A 22,104-nucleotide genomic window follows, 5' to 3' on the forward strand; every position below is an offset into this window, starting at 1 on the left:
CCGCCAAATATTTTTTGGGAAAAACGATGCACAAAAAGAAAACAGACAAATAAAACAAATCCTGGGCATGACCACCCTCCTATGTATATGGAACGGTCCATTCAAGGATTCTAGGATATTATTATACAACCTTTTGCATTTTACAACAAAGTCGTCAATCTGACGAGGCAAAGTGCTTAGATGCGCAGTATACATGTATTGCTTATTAGTTTACCACGTTATTTTAAGCGTAAAGCAGTTCTCAAAGAGGTATTTATTGTTACCCACAACGTTTCCCCCCTGAATATTGAAGCAATTTATTAATGAATGGTCGAGAAGTACTTACGTTCTGTTATCTCTGAAAACGCAAACAGACCGTTGCGGTCTTCTCTTTTCGCTATGAGTTGCTGGATGAAGACATCATCTACCCGGGTCATATGTGCGAATGATGCTACAATGATGTAAGTGAAACCACATCGCTTCACTTCATCATAAATCTGCCACTTGTTCTCCAGGGTGTGGCCCCTGAGCTGACCAACGGTGCTCTCACGGATTGAGTTGTCCAGAACGAACAGATCAAGATCTCGGAGAACCTGGAGCTTCGTCAGGTCTTTCTTGATGTCCTTAATCGTACTTCTCGGCCAGATCCTGCATGGTGGTGAAAAGTTGCCCCATGGTTTCGGAAACCTACATGGCTTGCTATCGTGAATGAGGGAATCAATGTATGGTGAAGAGGTTTTGAACTAGTGGTTTAATCCCAACGAGGCATGGTTCTTGATAATTTCCACTGCTGTTCGACGCCATCTCTGCATAACGGAAACTGGAAGCTTAATCGATGTGTTAAGCAGAGATAGCGTCTTGTTATGGTCTTTGTTATACTTTGCTTTTGCTCGTTTTTTGGCACTCTCTGTGAGTTTCGGACGGCCTGTTTTTTTGGTACGATCATCCATTGTTGCTGACAAATATTGGTTTATCGCATCGGTAGTCCCCCCGGCGTGCCGAGTGCCGGATGGAGTGTGCACCAAAAGTTTTCAATGGGCCGTGCGTGTGTGTACTGTGTATACCGATGGGTGCACGAGTTTAAATAGTCTAGTTCCCTGACCACATATTCCTTGACCTCTTTTAATGTAAACATAGGTCAAAGATTTGGGGTGTGGGAGCCAGACTACGTATATGTACACAACACAACCTCGTATGCAACGGTGGGTTAATTTGGCGCGCTCGAAAAAGTTTTTAAAGTGTTATGGGCGCGGCGAGATCGATCATCATTCAGAACGACGTTTGCTGCGAACCATAGAAACCGACCGTTCACGAATTATTTACGTGTGCCCAATTGAGTGAAAAAAATAGCTACTATTTTTTTTGTCGTGTGAGGGCAGTATCTACGAAATTGATTCAAAAAATTAATAAAACGCTACCGGAGCGATAAAGTCCGATCGGAAAATTACTTTTCTTTCTTTCTCATCAAATATGGCATTATGGACGGAAATATTTCAAGGGATGTTTTCTACTATCATTATCATCAGACCGTGTAAGTGTTATGTAAATCTGTGATCTTAGGAATTTTGTACGAGGTTTTTTCTTACCAATTCTGTACCCGCCCTTTAAGTCAAGTTAAAATCGAATGGCTTTGTACCACCTAGTGACCTAGACAGGCAAAAATGCTTTTGATCACACTACGGCCTATTGTGTCGTCCCATGACCTTTGCATTTATCAACTCCCACTCAGTTTTAACACAGCGGCATGCATAGATGGCGTGCATAAGCCGAAGGGGGACACTACCGGGCGGATTTATAATGAACGCCATTGAGTGTCAATAGCTGTTTTGGTTGTCTATGATTTTCAGCCGAGTGATCCAGGAATTTACATTTAAAAAAAAAAAACGGAAAGCGAGGAGGTACAATGTAGATAGGCTGGGTGAAAGAAACGAACAACGCAAGGGGAAGGTCTCTCGATGCCACCCATTCTAATCCAAACGAGGCTATTGGCGCAGCCACTGCACTGGTGGTGGCGGGGAGTGCGCCGATGACCTCATTTTGGGTAAGGTCTGTGACGTCATGCATGACTATAGTGGGTGCGTTCGTTTAGCTTCCCTGGGTCGACCCCGGTGTGTGGCGGGTTTTTTTTCTAGGACGAACTTGGATAATTATCTGCACACGTTCGTCCTGGGGAAAAAACGCCACGGGTGGATTGATAAGTTTTAATCTAACAAACAAACAAACAAACAAACAAACAAATAAACAAACAAACAGACAGACAGACAGACAGACAGACAGACAAAGAAACAAACAAACAAACAAACAAGCAAACAAACAAACAAACAAACAAACAAAAAAGAGGCTTTGAGGATTGAAGTGTGACTCACCGGTTTATAAAGCAGACAATGGAACCGATGCATGCTCTTGTTATTGGAGGTCGAACCATGGTCAAACGCTAGGCCCACAGACAGTAGGTGGTTCTAGATCAGTGCTTCACTAACCCAAAGTCACATATCAATTAGATGCTGGGAGACATGCCTCTTCTTTTACCGAGCAGACCCATCTCCCCCTATCGATCCGATGATACGGCTCTGTACAGCGCCCTCTTTAGTCAAAATGAAAAAAACATCATGGCTGCCTCCCTATCGATCCGATGATACGGCTCTGTACAGCGCCCTCTTTAGTCAAAATGAAAAAAACATCATGGCTGCCTCCACGCTTAAGTTTTAGCTCTCTCCTCCATGCCTTCTCTGATGATTTAACTTGTTCATTTAAAATGATTGTAACTATGTAAGGTAAGGCTAATCGACAGATCAGATGACGTTCTTGGGTATATAATTCATTTTCCACTATTTTATAGGATATCAATAGTATTACTATTATTCAGGGTTCGCCACAGGGTCAAATTTTGTCCGCGCGCTAAACCAATCCTGCAATATTATCAAATTGCGCAAACCATTCCTGCACTGTTTTCAAATTGCGCAAATTATTCCGTATCTATAGGCATATTGCGCACACTACTCCTGTACTATCGGCAAATTGCGCAACTTATTAGATACGCCAATACAAACCACAAACCATTCCTGCACGATCGGCAGTTGCACAAACTATTCCAGCAAGATCGAAACAATTTTGCGCAAATCATTTCAGGACGAACAAAACCACTTTATGCACGAAAAAAAATTAAGTTTCAGACTAACATCCGGGTATTTTTCGAAATCTCTGATCGGGTCCTACTACTTCACTTGTCGTCAACTCGCCGTCAACTCGCCATCAACTCCTCCAATATACATTTAAAATCCACAAAAGAAGCATAGAACTGTAAAGTATCAGCTCAAAGAGAATTCGCGAAAGTTTTAGGTCATACATGTATTTCGGAATAAAAATTGAGTTTTTTTCTCGTTAAAAAATTATCTCGAAACAGCAAAACCGTCGGCCGCCATCTTGCTTTTTCACATTGATTAGTCTTGCTCTTGGCCCAAGATGTCAATGATTGGTACTTTTTTTCTATCAACACAGAGTCGTTTTTGTGAATGAATTTTTTTGTGTAAATTTGGAAAACAAATGAAATGCACAATGATTTATGTTTCCCAGCTCTTTCTCTAGTCATTTCAGATCGGACCACAAAGTAAGAATGGCTCTCCTTCATTTCTCATCGCATCAAGCTGCGGCCATCCTCACGAGATGCCTCCCTGCCCTATCGTCATCTTATCTCCTCTCAAGGAGGTCGTACCGCCCAGAGGTCCTACAACGAGCTAAGGATCGGATCAGGCAAGACAAGAAGCCCCTACATCGTGTGATTGAAGAGATGCTAGACTTGGAGCCAGTTATTAAGAGACCTCAAAGTGAGAGGATTCCTGATAGCCATCCCCAGTACACCACCAGGTGAGATGGGTTTGGTACATAGAGTTATATATAAGAACCAGAGGGCGCACTGGCCTAAATACGCGACCCAGCATGCGCGCAGGCGTCCATTTTCTAAGTTGACAAAACAGCATCGCTCAGCGTGTGTTGTGTGGCCATTTTGTCTTTTGACAAACGTGCCTACAGAATGGCGCGCGTATCTCCTTGCAGTCCCGTCGCGTTTGTGCAAGCAGCATCACCAGTGCGCCCTCTAGTATGTAACTCTATGGCTTGGTAGTACTCCTAGAACCAACTAATTACCGTCAACACACATGGTACCGTCAACACACTGTCAACACCACCAATATACATTTTAAATCAACAACGGGTATAGAACTGTTTATGTGCTTAAGAAGAATTTCCAACGGGTTACAACGAGGGAATATACACTATGATCACTGACATCTTGTGCCAAGACTAATCCATAAACAAAGATCTGCAGCAAGGCGCCCTCTGTTGTACAAGTTCGGTAAAAAACCAAGTTGGCAACTTACGTCTAGGCTTATGTTTGCATGAAAAAAACTTATTAAAAAACTCTTAAATGAAATATCACCTCTTACCAGAGTAAAATTGCTCAACATACAGTTGAAGATGTTTGGTTACCTCGATAGACAATTTGTTTTTTTGTAATTTGCAGGGTACCAATGGGTCCAACTAACCCACACTACCATGAGAAGCCAGCTTATATCTTCAACCACGACGTACAACTAGGGGAAGGTATCCAGCAGGCTCTGTGGCTGACAAAGAGCCAACTCATGGGGGATGGACAGGTGAATATTCTACATTATTTGTTTGTGAGGATGATTAAAGCAAGCTAGTAGAAACGTCAGTCCAATAAGAACTCAGCAGCAGTGAAGTTAATACTGATCCTCTAAAAGCTTACAATGTAAGAAGTAATCCCGGCCGATTTTCTACCTTCTGCCAAGATAGTAGTTGCAGGACAGTTCTCTGCAGAACTGAGAAGTCTCCCGAATTCTGAAAATCTACTCAGTGGTAATAGAATATAAAGTAAGACAGTTCTCTAAAGAGCAAACTCTACCTAAAAAGCAGGTGGTGTTTTTCACAAAACAATTACATATTAATACCTCACCATGCAATGCCTCAAATCCCATATCAACACAGACTGGTCAAAACCGTATACAATGACATCATCAAGTGTTCTAATCTACAGATCTGTTTTTGAATTTTTAAATAGATGCCTAGCCAAGTGCAGGAGCTAGCGTCATCACTGGAGATACCAGACATGGAGAATAAAGTAGAACAGTCCATCAAACAATGTCGTCTGTACGACACGCCTAGCTCTATGCTCTCTATGGACAGATTCAGGTAGGGAGGTTTATAGTCGGATGCGCGAGGGTCGCGCGATGGAAATCTTGACGCACAATCCTAAAAAATACAGTTTATAGTCATCGCCGAGGCCTATAAACTGTGTTTTTTCATGATCGTGCGTCAAGATTTCCATGGCGTGACAATCAGGCGTCCAACTACAATCCAGCCTTGATTCTTCACAGAGGCAACGAAGGCCTCCATACCCCCTGCGACCTATTTCAAAGAGCTGATTTTCAAAGTACAAAAAGTAGCTCAGCACAACAAAAATTATGCTTACCAGATTAAGGTTACCAGCCAAACTACCATGTCATGTATACAATTATGACTGGTAACCTGCTCATTTCTTCTAAGCAGACACTTGTTAAGCAATATCTTCTGCTTTAGCAGCTGTACTCTATGAAAATCGGGCCCTGAACATTGCCTTGGTGCCCTTGAAATGCTCAAAGAGAAATTTACCATTTCCTCTGTCACTGGGCACCCTTTACCAAGGAGAACATGCCCCGGTACACATTACGACAAAACTTTACCATCTACTCCGCGGTAGCAGAATAAAGAAAGACAGTTCTCGACTAACAAACTCTACCTGTAAGTAGATACACACATTGTGTTACCGCAAACCAAATATATATTCTCACCATGCAATGCATCAAATCCTACAGACGAAAGAGTTCTGCCCCATTTGAAAGCACTTTTAATTGTAATGTAATAAAGTCTGTTTGGGGGTGGTCCCAAACTTTGAATATCCCAAAGTGTTGAGTTCGTGGCATTCTAGCCGTGCTTGCCATGGTAATTAAACTTTGGAATATTAAATCCAGATTCTGTATTTTGAAGTCTCTCTGTGAAGTTTCATTTACAGAAGGACAAATGTACATTTTCTGAGACATTTTAAAACCATACAACTTGTTGTCTTTTTGGGGGCCCACAAACAAAATATTCAATTGTAGATTTTCCTGGTCCTTTTCAGTAAACTATGGCTAATTTAAATGATGTGTCATTCTATTTTGTGAAAAACTGTCAGCTCCTTAAATTTTTTGTTTTGCAACATCCGATGATCCGATGAAAAAAAAACAATCGTTTAATTTTCTCGAACAGCATTCAAATCCACAAAAGAATTTTGCAGAAAACTGTTGTTGCTCCTACTCTGCTAAATTCAGTGCTGGTTTTGCATGGCCTATAAGTTTTGAATATAATGCTTTATATAAATTGTGTGAAAATGAAACTTAATGACAGTCAACTAAAGAGGCAAAATAAGTTTAAAGGCACTGTACACCTTTGGTAATTGTCAAAGACCATTTTTCTCACATGGTGAAGCCCGAGATATGCATAACATAACAAATCTGTGAACATTTGGACTCAATTGATCTTTGAAGTCACAAGAGAATAATGGAAGAAAAACACCCTTGTTGCAGAATATTTCAGGCCTGAAGCCTTTTTAAGAAACTACCTCCTTTCTAAAAAACTACGTTACTTCAGAGGGAGCCGTTTCTCACAATGTGTTATACTATCAACAGCTCTCCATTGCTCATTACCAAGTAAGTGTTATGCTGGTAACTATATTGAGTAATTACCAATAGTGTCAACTGCCTTTAATTTTAAGAATGGATGTAAGTAAAACCTAGCTACCTTTTTGGGGGAAATTGTCAGGGAAACCCTCTACCTACCAATATGCCCTGAAGTATGTTTGCACTTCATGTTAATCTAGCCTGGAGTATCTCTTTTCTAAATATCTCTCTGCAGTTTTAGACAGACTAAGGCACTCACCAGGCTAGGTAGCTTACTAGGCAAGGATTATCCTGAGTTACTCAACCGTGCCCAGGCTAACAATTATTACGTTGGAGCCAGTTGGACCAGAGGTAAGGTTGATCCCCTAACCCTTTCCGAACCATCTAGGTGACTTGAGTCAACTCTACTCTCTTACCCTCTCTTCCTTACCATTATTATGTGACTTATGTCGTGGCGTGTCATGGTCTAGTGGTTATGAGCACCGGATTCAAGCTCTGATGTTTCTTATCAGCAAAGTGTGGGTTCTAGTCCCGGTCGTGACACTTGTGTCTTAAGCAAGACACTTAACAAGACAATTAAGCAAGACACTTAACCATGATTGCTTCGAAAAAGTTCAGGAGGTAGTGCTTTCTGCTCTACCAGCCAGGCTTCTGATGGATGATACCCAAGCCTACATCCATTATGGACCGTAAAGTGGGTAACCCTGTTTCAGCCCCAGGAGTAGGTGGCAATGGCCCCTGGAAAAAATAGTTTATTATAGTCCATACCTTGAAGTGGCTCAGGGATGAGAGTGTTCAGTATTTTGGCTGAATTCCTGCTCATTTGTCTACTTTTCTGGTGCTTTGGATATTGTTTCCAAAGGCTCCTTGGAATCTATAACCCCAGGGGTTACCAAACAGTAGAAATGCCAACATTTCAACATACCTTTGAATTTGTATCCAAGTTTCAGACTTTTTCGTTAGTAATGACTCTCACCCCTGGTGGCCTTCAGGCCTTGTGTGTCTGTCGCTTTGCATACACAAACTTCACTCATACCCCTCTTCCTTACCATAGGAGTCCTGTGTTCTATAACTCTCTTTTTCAAAATAATTATTCATTTGGGTTCAGGTATGGAGCATAACTTTGAAAATCCCAAAGTGTTGAGTTCGTGGCATTCTACCCGTGCTTGCCATGGTAATTAAACTTTGGAAAATTAAATCCAGATTCTGTATTTTAAAGTCTCTCTGTGAAGTTTCATTTACAGAGGGACAAATGTACATTTTCTGACACGTTTTAAAACTCCACACTTATTTTATGCAATCTCTTCATATTGAAGTGGAAATATCCAAAATGGCAAAAACCTACAGAGCAGTGCCAAAAATGCCAAAAAGTGTTTGGGTTTAAAGATCACACTGAAGTAACCATATTTATTGACCATTTTCAAGGCGCACGAGTTAGCAACACGTGATGCCTCTCCAATGCCATTCTGCACAACTCTGTCGCGCGCGCCAAGCATATGCGCATGCATGTCAGACCCTAGTTGTCAGACTTTTGGTTGCGATATGGGTTGTGATTGGTCAATACGTAATGGGGCAGGGCTTAATGAATCAGTCTATTGGGACAATTGAATAAAGTGGCCTGTGGGTCCATGTTGTTGTTTATGTCTTATTTTGTTTTTATTTTCACGTTAGACAATGATGCGATTCAGGTCAGAGGTCGTCCCGGTATGATTCTGACATCTAAGAACCCTCTGCCTGTACTAGCGAGCCAAGACGAGATCAACCAAACGGTAGACGTACCCCTTGAATCCTTCTACCCACTAGCGCCAACCATTGATCTACGCTCAAGTACTATTTATAAAGAGGACTACAACTTCCCGGGTAAGACATGACCTCTGGCCATTTTCTTGGCACTGTTACCGCCGAATTGTGCGCTTAAACGATCACAATTGTCCGCTTACTGTGCAAGGGCCAAATTTCTGCGCTCGTTGTGTAAGCGTAGAATGCCTAGTATAACGTGGAGTTACACGGGAACAAGCTAACATTATAAGCTAGTGTGTGAAAAACGCTTGACATAAGCGTGGAATTCCCTGCTTCTGCAAGCATCGATTCTTTGCTTACGGTAAGAAAAGCATAGGCCGAATTTCATAAAGCTTGTAAGCAAAAAAACTTGCGACGCACATAAAAATCTTGCTCAACAGAAACTGGTTACCAGCTAAATTCTTTAACAATCCTTCCAAAGAAATTTGCTAAGCAGTATATTCTGCTAAACATCTTTATGGAATTTGGCTCTTGGCTCAATTTTCTAGAGCTCAGCTGCTTAACGGCCGTTTTTGTGCTTACTGTGCAAGTTTCCATTTCATATCTCTACTTATCGTAAGTACACAAAAAGGCATGCTTACCTCTTTCGGTGCTTACTGTGTGAAAATGCATGACGTAACAACGCAAATCCATATAGGCCCAAACCATGTACATGTACATGTATGTGTGTTGGTGTTTGTCTGTCAGTCTGTTTCTGTTGTTTGTTGGTTTGTCTGTTTGTTTGAAAATCTTTAGACTTGTTTACATCAGCGCCCCATTTAGAGCTGCGTAACCACTTTACGTCAGTATAATAAAATCTAGCATTGTGTGTGGGGGGGGGAGGGGGGAGGGGGTCTGTCATGCTGGGAGTGCTAGTAATAACAATACCTCACTTTGTAATATCTCGAACACAAAAAAATCCCAAAGTGTTGAGTTCGTGGCATTCTACCCGTGCTTGCCATGGTAATTAAACTTTGGAAAATTAAATTAGATTCTGTATTTAAAGTCTCTCTGTGAAGTTTCATTTACAGAGGGACAAAATAAATGTACATTTTCTGACACGTTTTTGCTTTTACTTTTATTAAAAAAGAAACGTTAAATTGTAGCTTTTCTGGGATCTTTTCAGCAAATGAATGGCCAATTTAAACATGGTATCTTTATATTTTCGTGCAAAATTTAAGGCTCCCCAAATTTATCTTTAAATTTTACTTAATGCAAAAGCAATATCCGATGGAAAAAACAATCGTTCAATTTAAAAATTTACTCAAAAAGTATCTGTTGGCAGAAATTTCAAGTTATAACTGTTTTTTTTAAGTTAATAAATGGAGATACAAAACACACTTCTTTGGTAGTTTGTAAATATCTGTCATGTTCAAAGCTTCCAGTTTAGGAGCACACCTCAATATAGCCAGAGACCGGCCTCCAGCCGGCGTGTGCTTACACCTTTGACCTACGTTAATTTCACATAAAGATACGCAGATGGACGTATTTGCATCTGTCAGCTACTGTACAAACGCCTGTACAAACGGACGTGATAGGAGTGTACTGTCTGGGCATATGGAAAGCTTATGTCACTGTGTCAGTTTATCAAATAATATTTTTGTATCCAATGGAATCACTGAATCTGAGTAGCAGGTACCTGTATATCCTTGCGGATAAAGACAGGGGCCCAGTCTAACTTGTCCGCAGACTTGGCAACTGCCTAATACCTAACACAAAAGGGCGGTATAATAGTTATTGTAACAATTACTGCTCTGCTAAATTGAGTGCTGACTTCACATGGCTAAATAAAACACCTTATCAGAAGTGTACAACAATGGACACAGGCTTTGGGGTTACACGATAATCCCTTGAAAGGGAGAGTTCCATCTTGAATTCAAGTACAGTTTGTCCCAATGAGTGCATATGGGCGCATGTGTTACGTCGTGCATTTTCACACAGTAAGCACTGAAAGGTAAACATGCCTTTTTTGTGTACTTGCTTTACTTCGTAATACATGTAGTTGTCGATATTTTTCATGGAGGATGGAAAAAAATGTGTATTTGAATTTAATTGAGTAGAAACAAAGCATAATTTAGTATTAATTTGCTGTTTTATTTTCTCTTGCTGAAGGTTTCTTCGATGGTTATCCATTCCCACACGCCCACACCCTTTTTGTCTTCGCAACTTATTTCAAGAATTCTGAGGCGTATAAAGCAAAGGGGATCATGTTTGCTTTCGCCAATGCGCTGTGTCGTGCTAAGCAACAATACGGAGTAAGTTCAGATTTTGTTTTATGGCATTAATTTAGGGTTGCAAGGTTGGCTAGCGCTTGCCCCTCACCACTGTGGCCTTGGTTTGATTCCAGGCTAGGGCCCTATGTGACCTGTCACAACGAAATGAGCCAAAGATCGCATTGTGCCATTTCCCATTACAGCCGGTCGAAGTCAAATCTTTCTCATTAGATAAGTGAGAACTCTCATGTTTCCACAAGCTCTGTCGGCTTTGAGGATTATTGTTACCCCAAGTGTTCTATACCGTTGGAAAGCTCTTGATCTGCAGAATTCAGAAATACCAACACCTAATTTATTTTAAGTTCTGACTTTTAGCTCATTTTGTGGTGACAGGTCACCTATGTTATTAAGAGTTGTATTTTGGTTCTCTCCTATGTGTGTTGTGGCTGAGCCGATAAGAGCACCGAACTCAAGCTCTGGTGTTTCTGATTTATAGCAGAGTGTGGGATCGAGTCCCGGTCATGTTATCTGTGTCCTTAAGCACGACACTCAACCATTATTTCTGCATCCTTTGGTTGGGATGTAAAGCCGTAGGTCCCATGTTTTGTGAATGAACGTAAAAGAACCCAGTACACTTATCAGAAAGAGAAGGCGTTGGCTTCGATGTTCCTGGTTTGATGGGCTGCATAATTGCCCCACAGCACCTTGTCAACCATTACATGGTGTTGTGTAAGGAATAAGTCTTGTGTACCGAGTATTTGCGATAAGGTCTTTTCTTATAAAAGCAGTTCTGTGTAATCCAAAGTGTTGAGTTCGTGGCAGACAGCCCATGACTGCCATGGTAATTAAACTTTGGAAAATTAAAAGTGGATGCTTGTTTTGGGGTTTCCCTTCTTGATGTAAGTTCAAAGGGATTCATGTCAGATAAACAAGCATCCTACACTGATTTGTATATTCGAAAGAGGACATTTTTGTGTCAGTCAAAATGTCAAACTCAAGGCCTTTTTCGATTGAATATCTTCAAATTCAGGAATGAACTAAAAGAGTTCCTATGCAGAAATGTACAAACCCATGTATTTGAAATGGACTTCAGTGGAGGTTTTGGATATTGAGAACATTTATACTGGAAGAGTATTTAACACAAATCTGTGAAAATTTTTACTCATTTGGTCATAGAAGTTGCAAGAAAATAATGAAAGAAAAAACACCCTTGTTGCACCAATTTGTGTGCATGATTTTAGATGCCTAATAATAGCTTCAGACCTGAAGTCTTTTAATATTTGAGTGAGAATTTACCTTTTCTCAAAAACTATGTTACTTCAGAGGGAGCCGTTTCTCACAATGTTTTACACTATCAACAGTTCTCCATTGCTTGTTTAACAAGTAAATTGTTACCAGTAGTGTCCAGCCGTCGATTTCACAAAGAATTAGGACTCGTCTTATCTCGAGTTAGGACGAGTAACTCGTCCTAACTTAGGATTAATCTTAAGGTCTGCATGCTACAGTGCAGGGTTGGGACTCGCCCTAAGTCCTAAGATTAGTCTTAAGTTAGGAAGAGTTTTGTGAAATCGACGGCAGTGCCTTTAAAGATATTTTTGTTCATACAGGTTGAGGAAATTGACCTCCCCACACCGATTGTCACCCAATGCATCGTCACAAATGGCGTAAAGTTCTCCTTCATTCATGTCCAGCTCAACACACTCCGTCTCGACTCAAGCGACGGCCCAAAGAATATGGTCTGGCTGGACGCTGAGAACCCCCTCTACCTTGACATGTACCCGCAGAACATTAAGATTTACCGTACAAAGGGGAATCGCAAGACAGATAAGAGATACTGGAAACCGTTAGTAAAACGGGATCCAGAGCTCGGCTGCCGGGAGTTAGACGTCGGAGTCTTCAAGAAATTCCTAGGATGTTATTTGAACGGAGCTGTTCATTGATGGCGGGAGTCTGCCACAAGGTCATGCTAAGGAGGGACAGCAAACCTGGAATTGCATCTTTAAGAGAGATCGGCGTTTTTGTTTTTGCAAAGGGCACCTTCGTTGGAAGATCTTTAAGCCTATTGAGACTTTTGAAGGTGCACCAAGGCAAGGACATTTTAATGCATTGTAAAGTCTATGGGAACTTTTTGGAGGGGCGCCGAGGCCTCGCTCAGCTAACTGGTCCTGCTGGCTAGTTTCTAAAAACATTGAGGGCAAACACTGCAAGGACAGTTCTATTGGGGAAAAAAGACTCAAGAACTTTTGAAAGGGCACCAAGGTCAAGACCAGCTACCTGGTCCTGCTGGCTAGTTTCTAAAAACGTTAAGGGCAACTCTGAAAGGACAGTTCTATTGGAAAATTGTGAAGTCCATTGGAAACTTTTGAAGGGGCACCAAGGCCATGATCAACTAACGCATCCTGCTTGCTAGTTTCTATAATGTTTAGGGCAAATCCTGAAAGGACAGTTCTATTGAAAAATTGTACTTTCCTCCACAGAAATAGCTGTGCCCCTTGAGGAGGGAAGTTCAAAGCCTGCATGTAGAAGCCAGTATTTAAAACAAGGATTGGTACAATAACCAACTGAGTCATTTTAACTTATAACGTATAGTGCTTTAGTACATCCGCTTCCGTAATGTTGCACTGTTTTTTACAATTTTCTACCCCCGGGGGCTAGAGAGATGCAAAACAGTGCTATATTTTGGACTAGCTACCCTTTAAAGATAGGGTCATCCTTTGGTTTTATTTACGTAATGCTGATTTATAGGCAAAATTATCAAGAAGGATTTGAATAAAAGTCACCTGTAAAAGTATCAGCTGGATACAGTGCCTACTTTCTACTATTGGTTCTATTGTCCTTAAAAAATGTATTGGTTTTCTGCGCTGTGCGTCTTGCGCAGAGCGCATCTTTAGCCATGTAACATGCGTCTTTGTTACACATCACTCGATTGGTTCCTGCCGTGGTATAACAATTCAGAATATATCATTTTGATGATACCTGTAGATGGACTTGGTAGTAAAACCCTACTTTCCAATTGCTCCCCCAATAAAAACTCGTACAAATTCCCCCCACAACCTCATTAAAAACAGACTCAAGACACTTTGCCTTGTCTTAAAAACATTTTTCACCCTCTTTGACTACCTGACACCCCTGCCTTGACGAAACTGTGGTGGAATCTTCCAAGTTTGACAATGATAACTGGAAGATTTCATTCTAGTCGTCAGGGGTGAGATGCCAGCAGTGTTGAGGTGTATGTTTTAATATCTTAATAACAAACTGTACAAATGATGGCATGGTTACACTATGTGAGATACATGTATTTATAATAGCTACAATCAGTTGTATTATTAATTAATATTTTTAATCTGGAACCATTTTCATCTTTCTTTCAACAATAACTGTACATCAATAATATCAAATTTACCTCAGCCGTAAGTTGGCTCAAGTCAATCAGTAGAGGGCGTTTAAGCGAACGCTAAGCAAACAAAAAGTAACCATGTATGATTAAAAAGAATGCACTAACACTTTTAGACAACTCTTAGGTTTACATCAAGTCATTTTGGTTTGCACTTATTACCACACACATCAGAAGAAAAAAGTAGAAGAAATAAATTTGTAGATCGACTTAAAGCCATGTCCAAGTTTTAGCCACTCTAGCAATGGCTGCAACTGTTATTGGCATACTAAGCATCAACCTAGGTCAAGTTCATGTCACGACCATTAATTTGGTCAACCACTCGTCAATATTCCTTGGTTACCTACGCATGCAATACACCCTGGGTACCAGCTGAAATCGCCCAATGGTCGACTTCAGTCTTTCGCTCAAACTTGTCAAGGCAGTTTTACTACAGTCTTTCACACTACTTTATTCCCCAGGGTTGCCCCTGGGGAATAATGGCCAACCTTTTCACACTATGATCACTTCACCCCCTGGTCTGCCCTCTGTCTGCCCGGCAACTGGGACTAGCCATCCCTGCTCTGGATTAGGGGTAAGCGGGAAATGAGCAGAAAGAACCTTGTGGAATAGGGACATAGAGGGTGCGTTTGATTAGCTTCCCTGGGTCGACCCCGCGATGCTCATCCGGGTGAGCCCCTGACAAGAGCTAATGGAACGATCACACCCGCCCTCTCGTGGTAACGTCATGCATCTTGTCTCACCCACAAGTGACCCACTTCAGAAGCAGGGCACTGGGGACTGACCTGGGGAGCCCCTGGAATGGCGTCAAAGCTGTTCAAACGCACCGGGGTCGACCCAGGGACGCTAAACGAACGCACCTAGTGTGAAAGTGCACTGGGGTAGCCATGGGGGTGAAATAGTCTGATTCCACGGGGATAAGAGATACAGTGTGAAAGGGCTATTGCCTCAACGTATGTCAACCATTGACCAGACAATCAACCAGACTAAAGTCACCACCCAAAATATCATTCAGCATGTACCACCTGTGACTGGTATCCTGTTTATTTCTGCTTAGCAGAAAGATGTTAAGTTGGGGTTTTCACGCAACTCTCAACTTTGCAGCAGGTAAAAAACACTACTGATAGATTTGAATATAGAAAGAGTTTTCGTCACATGAGTAGACTTAAAAAATGTTTCTTTTCTCTGTTTATCTCCAATAATCACCAATACTTATTCACATAACAATCAGCGCACTATGTCCAGAGGAAACCTAAAATGCCCAACAGACTTCGGCAAGTCTACAAATTCACAAGTTTAATACAATATCTTTTTTGAGTTATTATCTCTTTTTTTTCTTACAAGTAGAACACTATATTCATAATTGTATAAATACATCAACTTAAATTTACAACAGGCAATATGCAAATGAAGCTTGGGTTGGGGTCCCGTTCTAAAAGAGTAACTGAAAACAAATTGTTACTGAACACAAATAAAATGTGCATCTGTTACATCATTGTGAAAATCATATTCGATTTTGGGCCCTTACCGATCTGCTTAGCATTAAAATCTATGCTTACCAGATGATTTGTCAAATAGTGGCCAATGCAGAGCGGGGCCCAATTTCATAAAGCTGTTAAGCTGAAAATACTGCTTATAGCAGATTTCTTTGGTAAGCAAACAACTAGTGCGGCACGAGTTGCAACAATGCAAACTTCTTTGGCTGGTAACCAGTTTCTATTAGGCAAGATTTTTCTGTGCTAAGCGAGTTGTTATGCTTAATAGGCTTTATGAAATTGGGTCTAGTGGTATTAGCAGAAAATACTGCTCACCAATATCTCAGCTTAGCACAAATACGCCGGGAACCAATACAAATAGCCACATTGCATCTTATGGTTACTCGTATCTGTGCTTAGCCAAGTGTTAAGTAACTTTCGGTGTTGAAAAGCTCTAGGACAGTTGGGCCCAAGAGTTTAGAATGAGGCCCCACCCAACCCCCAAACTTCTTACACCACACACAAAGACATCCCCCCCCTTTATTAGGAAACACCCCACCCACCTTGTATTAACCCCCCCCCCCCCAACTCCAGTGGAGATGACTGACAGTTATCAATGTATTTTTCCCCGCTTATAAGCAGGAAAGTATCACAATTCTTATGGCTCAGGGGTGGATTACACAAAGAGTTAGGACTAGTCTTATCTCGAGTTAGGACGAGTGGACTAGCCATGCGTTTTTTATATCTCCTAGGACTAGTCCTAACTCTGTGAAATCGAGCCAAGGCCTGAAACTTCACAGAGGCAACAAAGGCGATTGCTTCCATGCCCCCTCATTGCCTCGGTGCCCTTGAAAGTATACAGGCCTCATGACGGATGGCTCCAAACGCCCACATTTAAAGAATGTTCACAGCATAGACTGTTAGCAGTAGGTACCTTTACAACAAGGAAATCGCGACAAAAGTTATGATTTTGAACAAATAAGAAAAAGGACAATTGGCATGAAGCTAAACTGAAATTCATATGTACAATTAATTTTTTTATTTTAAATAATAAACCACTAGGGAAACTGACTGTGTGAATTTTAAATGAGTTAGGGTTGAACGAAGACAAATTTACTAAAGCAGGATTTGAACCCTCCACCTCCGGCTAATGTGCCGGTGCTTTACCAACAGATATCTAGCCCCATGTTGACGGTCTCCCTATTTTGTCAGGTCGTTTGAAGAATTGATTATCCTCCCCCTCAAGCCAAGTGTCCTCTTTTTACTTTGTGATTAGAATTGAAGTCAAGTACAACTCGTCGACGATTTGTCACCCCCAAAAGCCACATTTTAAAACACACTGTGTGTTTTAAAATGTGGCTTTTGGGGGTGACAAATCGTCACCATGAAACTGTATAGTCTTCCACATAATGTGTGACACATTATGTGGAAGACTATACAGTTTCATGTGATATACCCATACACATAAACATCAGATTTACAACAATTCTTTACTAAAGTCTTAATGGACATTTCTAATAAATCTATTCAGGAATCTATTACATAACTTTTGATTTGTAGCGGATGGCAGAGAGGGGGTGGGGTTGCAGTGGGGGGGGAACTTGGTTTGGGATGGGGATGGAGAAGCTAAGATGGGGAAGTTCGGGCGAGGCAACTGGGGCACAATTTCATACAGCTGTACAGCATCAAAATTTTCTGCAGAAACAGGAAGAGTTGGCTCATCTGCTGTCATCACGACATCTTTATTCAGAGTAATATTGAAGTCTTATATAGCGCACGTATCTACCAAACAAGGTACTCAAGGCGCTGAGTATATACAAACTTTCGGAAAGATAGGTTATTGAAGTGATGAATTCTGAGACCCAATTATGTAGCACCTTATAAGGGTTTACAAGGTGCTACGGCGCATACAGCAGCCACAGCCAGGAACAGCGGGGCCATCCCCTTCTCCCTTTGAAAAGTGCACTGGGTTCTTTTACATGCGTTACACAACACATGAGACCAACGGCTTTACGTCCCATCCGAAGGACGAAGCAATGGTTAAGTGTCTTGCTCAAGGACAAAAGTGTCACGGCTGGGGATTCGAACCCACACTTTGCTGATAAGAACACCAGAGTTTGAATTTGGTGATCTTAACCGCTCGGCCACGACACTTCCATAACTTAGTGACCACTAACAAGAGCACAATGGAGAATTGTAGTATGGGAATGATTTTGGGGGGATACACTCTACCACTAATCGGGTATGGTACATGTATAAATGTAGGTCACCTTTAGGGGAAGGGGTACAGACATAGGTTCAACTCCCGCTCCAGTAACCTTTTCTTCTCCAACCCTAAATTATTTCAAAGATACCCAGTCAGTCTCCCATGTGGTTTAAAACCTGATTTGCCCCAAAATGCGCTACCATGTAAACAGACTCGATGAGACACAAAGAAACCGACCAATCAGAAGGCTGCCACTTAAGTTACTCGTTGGTTGGCCTATTTTTATTCATTTATATCTATTTCCATGGCAACTAAAAATTACATGGAAATGGTCAATCTCCATTGCAACTTAGTTGCTTCGGACAATGACAAAATCCAACGAACCATCTACATGTGTGTACAATGTACTTGTTTTGTATATTTTACAATCCAACCGAGACTTTTAACAAAAGACAGACAATAAGTCTTTGTTTAAATATGACAATAGGGGAACAGTAGAAGTCCTCGGTTGACATCAAAACGAGTGAGTGGGTGTGTGCTTTGAATATTTATATCAATTATGGATTTACAAACTGGATAAATAATTATCAATAAACAAGTGACACACAACTCAGACTCTCTTCTTTAAAAAAAAAAAGAGGAAAATCTGGGTTGGAAAAAAAAGAGGGGGAAAAAAGCAGTAAACGTGACACATACATGAAAACGATTCACATAGGATTAAGATTTATAAAAAACAAAAGAATAATTTACACTTTCTAATAATTAAAGATCAACTAAAAAATAACCCATTCACTGTACAAATTTACAAACCATTTATGAAATACTGAATGTTTTATAACCGTGCTACAGAGATCCAGTTAATTGTCATTCAACAATACAATCGTTTTAAATGGTCTGGGTGTGTTTTGTAGGACACAAAACACAATGTCCACAGATTATATTAAACTTACACAGTTTGAAGATAATGATGGTACAAAGCGTCCCTTAAAATATTACTTTCTGATGTGCTGTACTTTTGAGAAATGAGTATCACAAGTCACAAAAATAATTTGTCTCACAAATTTTTGTAAGCATAACTATGTATACCATAACTCTAAATATGTTTTACATGCTAAAACTGAGACAACAATTATTTTGGTGACATTTTTTTATACTAATTTCTCAAAAACTACCGCACCTCAGCAAGTGATATTTTAAGGGAAGCTTTCTACTATCATCATCGTCAAATGGTGTAAGTATAATGTAAATCTTTCGACAATGTGTTTTGTGTTACAAAAAGTACTCCAATCCTTTAAACAGACCAATCAAACCAAAAGGCGGGTTAATTGGTAAATCACATTTTCTTTTAAGTTGTCGCTCTCTACTAATCAGACCTGGGTCACAAATTCATGAAGGACGTTCCAAACAGAAAATTGTGCTTAGCGAGTAAGTGAGAACCAAACAGTAGCATTTAATATAGCAGATTTCTGTACAGCAAAAAAATTAGCGGATAAATATGGGTACTGAACAAAGAAGGAACAGTGGCAATAAGATTGCCTGGTAATATGGTCAAAGATATGAGCAAAATAACATAGGTTTTCCTGGCCAATTTCAGCAGAAATTCATTCAATTTTCAATCAGAAGCACTCAAATTCATGCATTGCCCCAAATCCACTCAAATGAGTGTTTCTTGTGCATTTATTGACTTCGTCTTTCTCATTTAGATTTTGTCTCAGTCATTCTATTTCATTGATAGGCATTCAAGACTACACTTTGACCATTCTTAAGTTGAATTTCTACTACTTAGTTACACTTTATGAAATTGAATGGTTGCCAAGCTCTTGCTGTTGGCTTTTACAAAATTGAATGAGTCTTGCGGCCTAAATGAAATTGAATGATCTTATTTGACCAGTGAATGCTTAATTTGTGAATTTGAATTACTCCTTTCAACTATTGAAAGCTAATTCAACGGAGCATTTATTTTCCAACCAAAATTGAATGAGCCAGGTGTTAAAACGAATGGAATTATTTTGAAATTGGCGAGGAAAACTTTACAAAAAATAACATTCAACATTCAGGCATGCAAATGAAGTTTGTTGAAAGAGAGTAAAGTCTGACCGCATAGTAAAGTTTGTTTTTATTGTGAAATGTAGTGTTTAATGACACAGTTGAAAATTGGAACCAAGTAGATCAACTTAAAATTTAAATGCCTGAACTTTGAAGCTAGTTTATGTCTAGTATGCTCTTACTTTTGGACTTACTATAGTTTATATTGCAGGTAACCAGGACTGATTTCATCGAGCTGCTTAACGACCAAATTTATGCTTACTGCACGAGTTTCTATAGAGCGGCTAACCATATTCACAACAAAAAGGCATGCTAACCTTTGGATGCGTACGGTATGAAAATTAATGATGTAACAATGCGCTGCGCAAGCTGGCTGCCTTATTTTCTAACTGGCCTGTGATTATACACTTATGCTTACGCAAACTTTTCTGCTACAGATAGCAAGAAAATTTGCTTACCATTAAGCAGCGCTATGAAATTAGCATAGCTGCTAAACCGTTAGCATGGGAAAGGTATGCTTCCAGTGCTTACTTTAAGCAAATGAATAGTGTAACAATGCAAATCCAATGCGCAAGCTGGTCGCCTAATTTTCTTGATAATCGGTAAAAGACACTCAAGCTTGGGCAAATTTTTCTGCTACAGTACGCGCGAGAATGAGCTTACCCTTACCGCTTAGCAGCACAATGAAACTGGTCGCCTGCACAGGAACCCTTAGTAAGAAATGCTACTAAGAAAAACATTATGTCAGTTTGGTTCATGAACTTTAACCTTGTAAAACAAAATGGCTGATACACAATTGTTCTCTGAAGTAATGAGGTCCTTTAACAAAGTAATAACATCTTAAAAACAAAAGGAAATCCACTTTTATTTTTACAATTCCGACCGATACTGGTACACTAAATAATCTCATTAAAAAATTACAGAAAAAAAAAAATCAGTTTAAAATATAATTTTTTGTCCCTCTACATTCGTTATTCTTTTACTTCATGGACTCCAAAATTATGACAGGATAAAAAACAAAACTTTTTAAAAATTTCAAAAGCTTTTTCCAGATTTGAAATGGGTCAGCATACATCACAAAATCTGGCTTGCGGTTTAAAAATTTCCTCAGATAAGATAAAAAAAAGTAAATAAAATTTGATAAAAAAAAACACAATAACACACAGAACTAACAGTCACCTAAATCTAGTAAACAACTTGGGTGGGTGTTCTTTTACTTATCATCCAATCCCTGTAAGTGCTTGTTTCTATCGAGGAATATCATTGGTTAAAAAGATTCTACTGTCACAAACAAGACTTGTCATTGGTGGAAACAAACCAACACTCTGCTTCATTTGTTGAACTAGAGTGGGATTTTGGGGGGCAAGATATTCACGTTAATGTTTGCTCTAAATTAAGACAAAATAACATTGCCGTCAATAAAATGAATTATGAGTGAAATATTCCAAAAGAACTTACAGAATTCCCACACATTTTAAAGGCGGTTTAATAATTTTATCCGACATTAAACACTTTTTAAAACAATACAGAAACAAAAACAAAAGCACCAGAGTTACGTGTAAAACAAAATCGTGATTGTGGAATCCCCGACTGCTACTCACAAATCCTCACAATAGAAAATCATACTACCGGGCACCAGTCCAAATAACAGACAAGATCCTCACTTTTAAGTTCCATTGGTCCTTTTTGAAATTAATGTTAAAGGCTCCTAAGACCAATTTCTTAGAGCTGCTTCAGCAGAAAATGTTGCTTAACACATTTCAGCCAAGTATAAATTAGCAGGAAACCAGCCACAAATGGTACATGTGACAATGTATTTTGGCTGGTAACCTTATTCAGGTCAGCAAAATTATGCTTAGTTACTTTCAGCAGCTCAACGTAATTGGGCAAAAGTTGGTCTTTTGTCTTTTTTGTGTTTGAAGCCGGAACCGAAACTGGAACCGACACAGAAACCGAAGACAGAGCCGAAACTGAAACAAGAACCAAAGCCGGAAAACTGAAACCGAAGTTGGAACTGAAGCTGGAACCAAAGTTGGAAAAAAGCTGGTACTGAAACTACAGCCAAAGCCAGAACCAGAACCGTAGCCAAAACACAAGCCGTGATTATAAAAAGTGCCATACACTATGCAGTTAAAAACTAACCCCATTTCAGTGCAAGCTGTTTTGTCAAGTTTGGGCCTAGATGCATACAACTGGTAAGCAAAGGTGCTTACCAAAAAAACTCTTGGGGTAGAAACAACAAAATACCACTCAAACTGCCAGGTGAATTTAAACTGTTTACAGGTAAACTGGAGAATGC

At 40.1% G+C, this 22,104-nt stretch overlaps 1 protein-coding gene and 1 non-coding gene across 2 annotated transcripts; both read left to right on the plus strand.

Annotated features, from left to right (window-relative positions):
- Positions 1-2,657: 2,657 nt before the first annotated feature.
- Positions 2,658-13,475, plus strand: LOC117301269 (39S ribosomal protein L37, mitochondrial-like). Its single transcript, XM_033785152.1, has 8 exons — positions 2,658-2,753; positions 3,565-3,843; positions 4,499-4,631; positions 5,057-5,187; positions 6,928-7,043; positions 8,364-8,552; positions 10,584-10,726; positions 12,292-13,475. The coding sequence occupies exons 2-8, from the start codon at positions 3,593-3,595 to the stop codon at positions 12,622-12,624; spliced, it is 1,296 nt and encodes a 431-aa protein (XP_033641043.1). The 5' UTR covers positions 2,658-2,753; positions 3,565-3,592; the 3' UTR covers positions 12,625-13,475.
- On the plus strand, positions 11,482-11,629 carry LOC117301884. The gene has a single exon (XR_004520374.1). It is a non-coding gene; the product is annotated as a small nucleolar RNA SNORA36 family (small nucleolar RNA).
- Positions 13,476-22,104: the final 8,629 nt, after the last annotated feature.

This window comes from Asterias rubens, chromosome 17, assembly GCF_902459465.1.
Source record: "Asterias rubens chromosome 17, eAstRub1.3, whole genome shotgun sequence".
NCBI lineage: Eukaryota > Metazoa > Echinodermata > Asteroidea > Forcipulatida > Asteriidae > Asterias > Asterias rubens.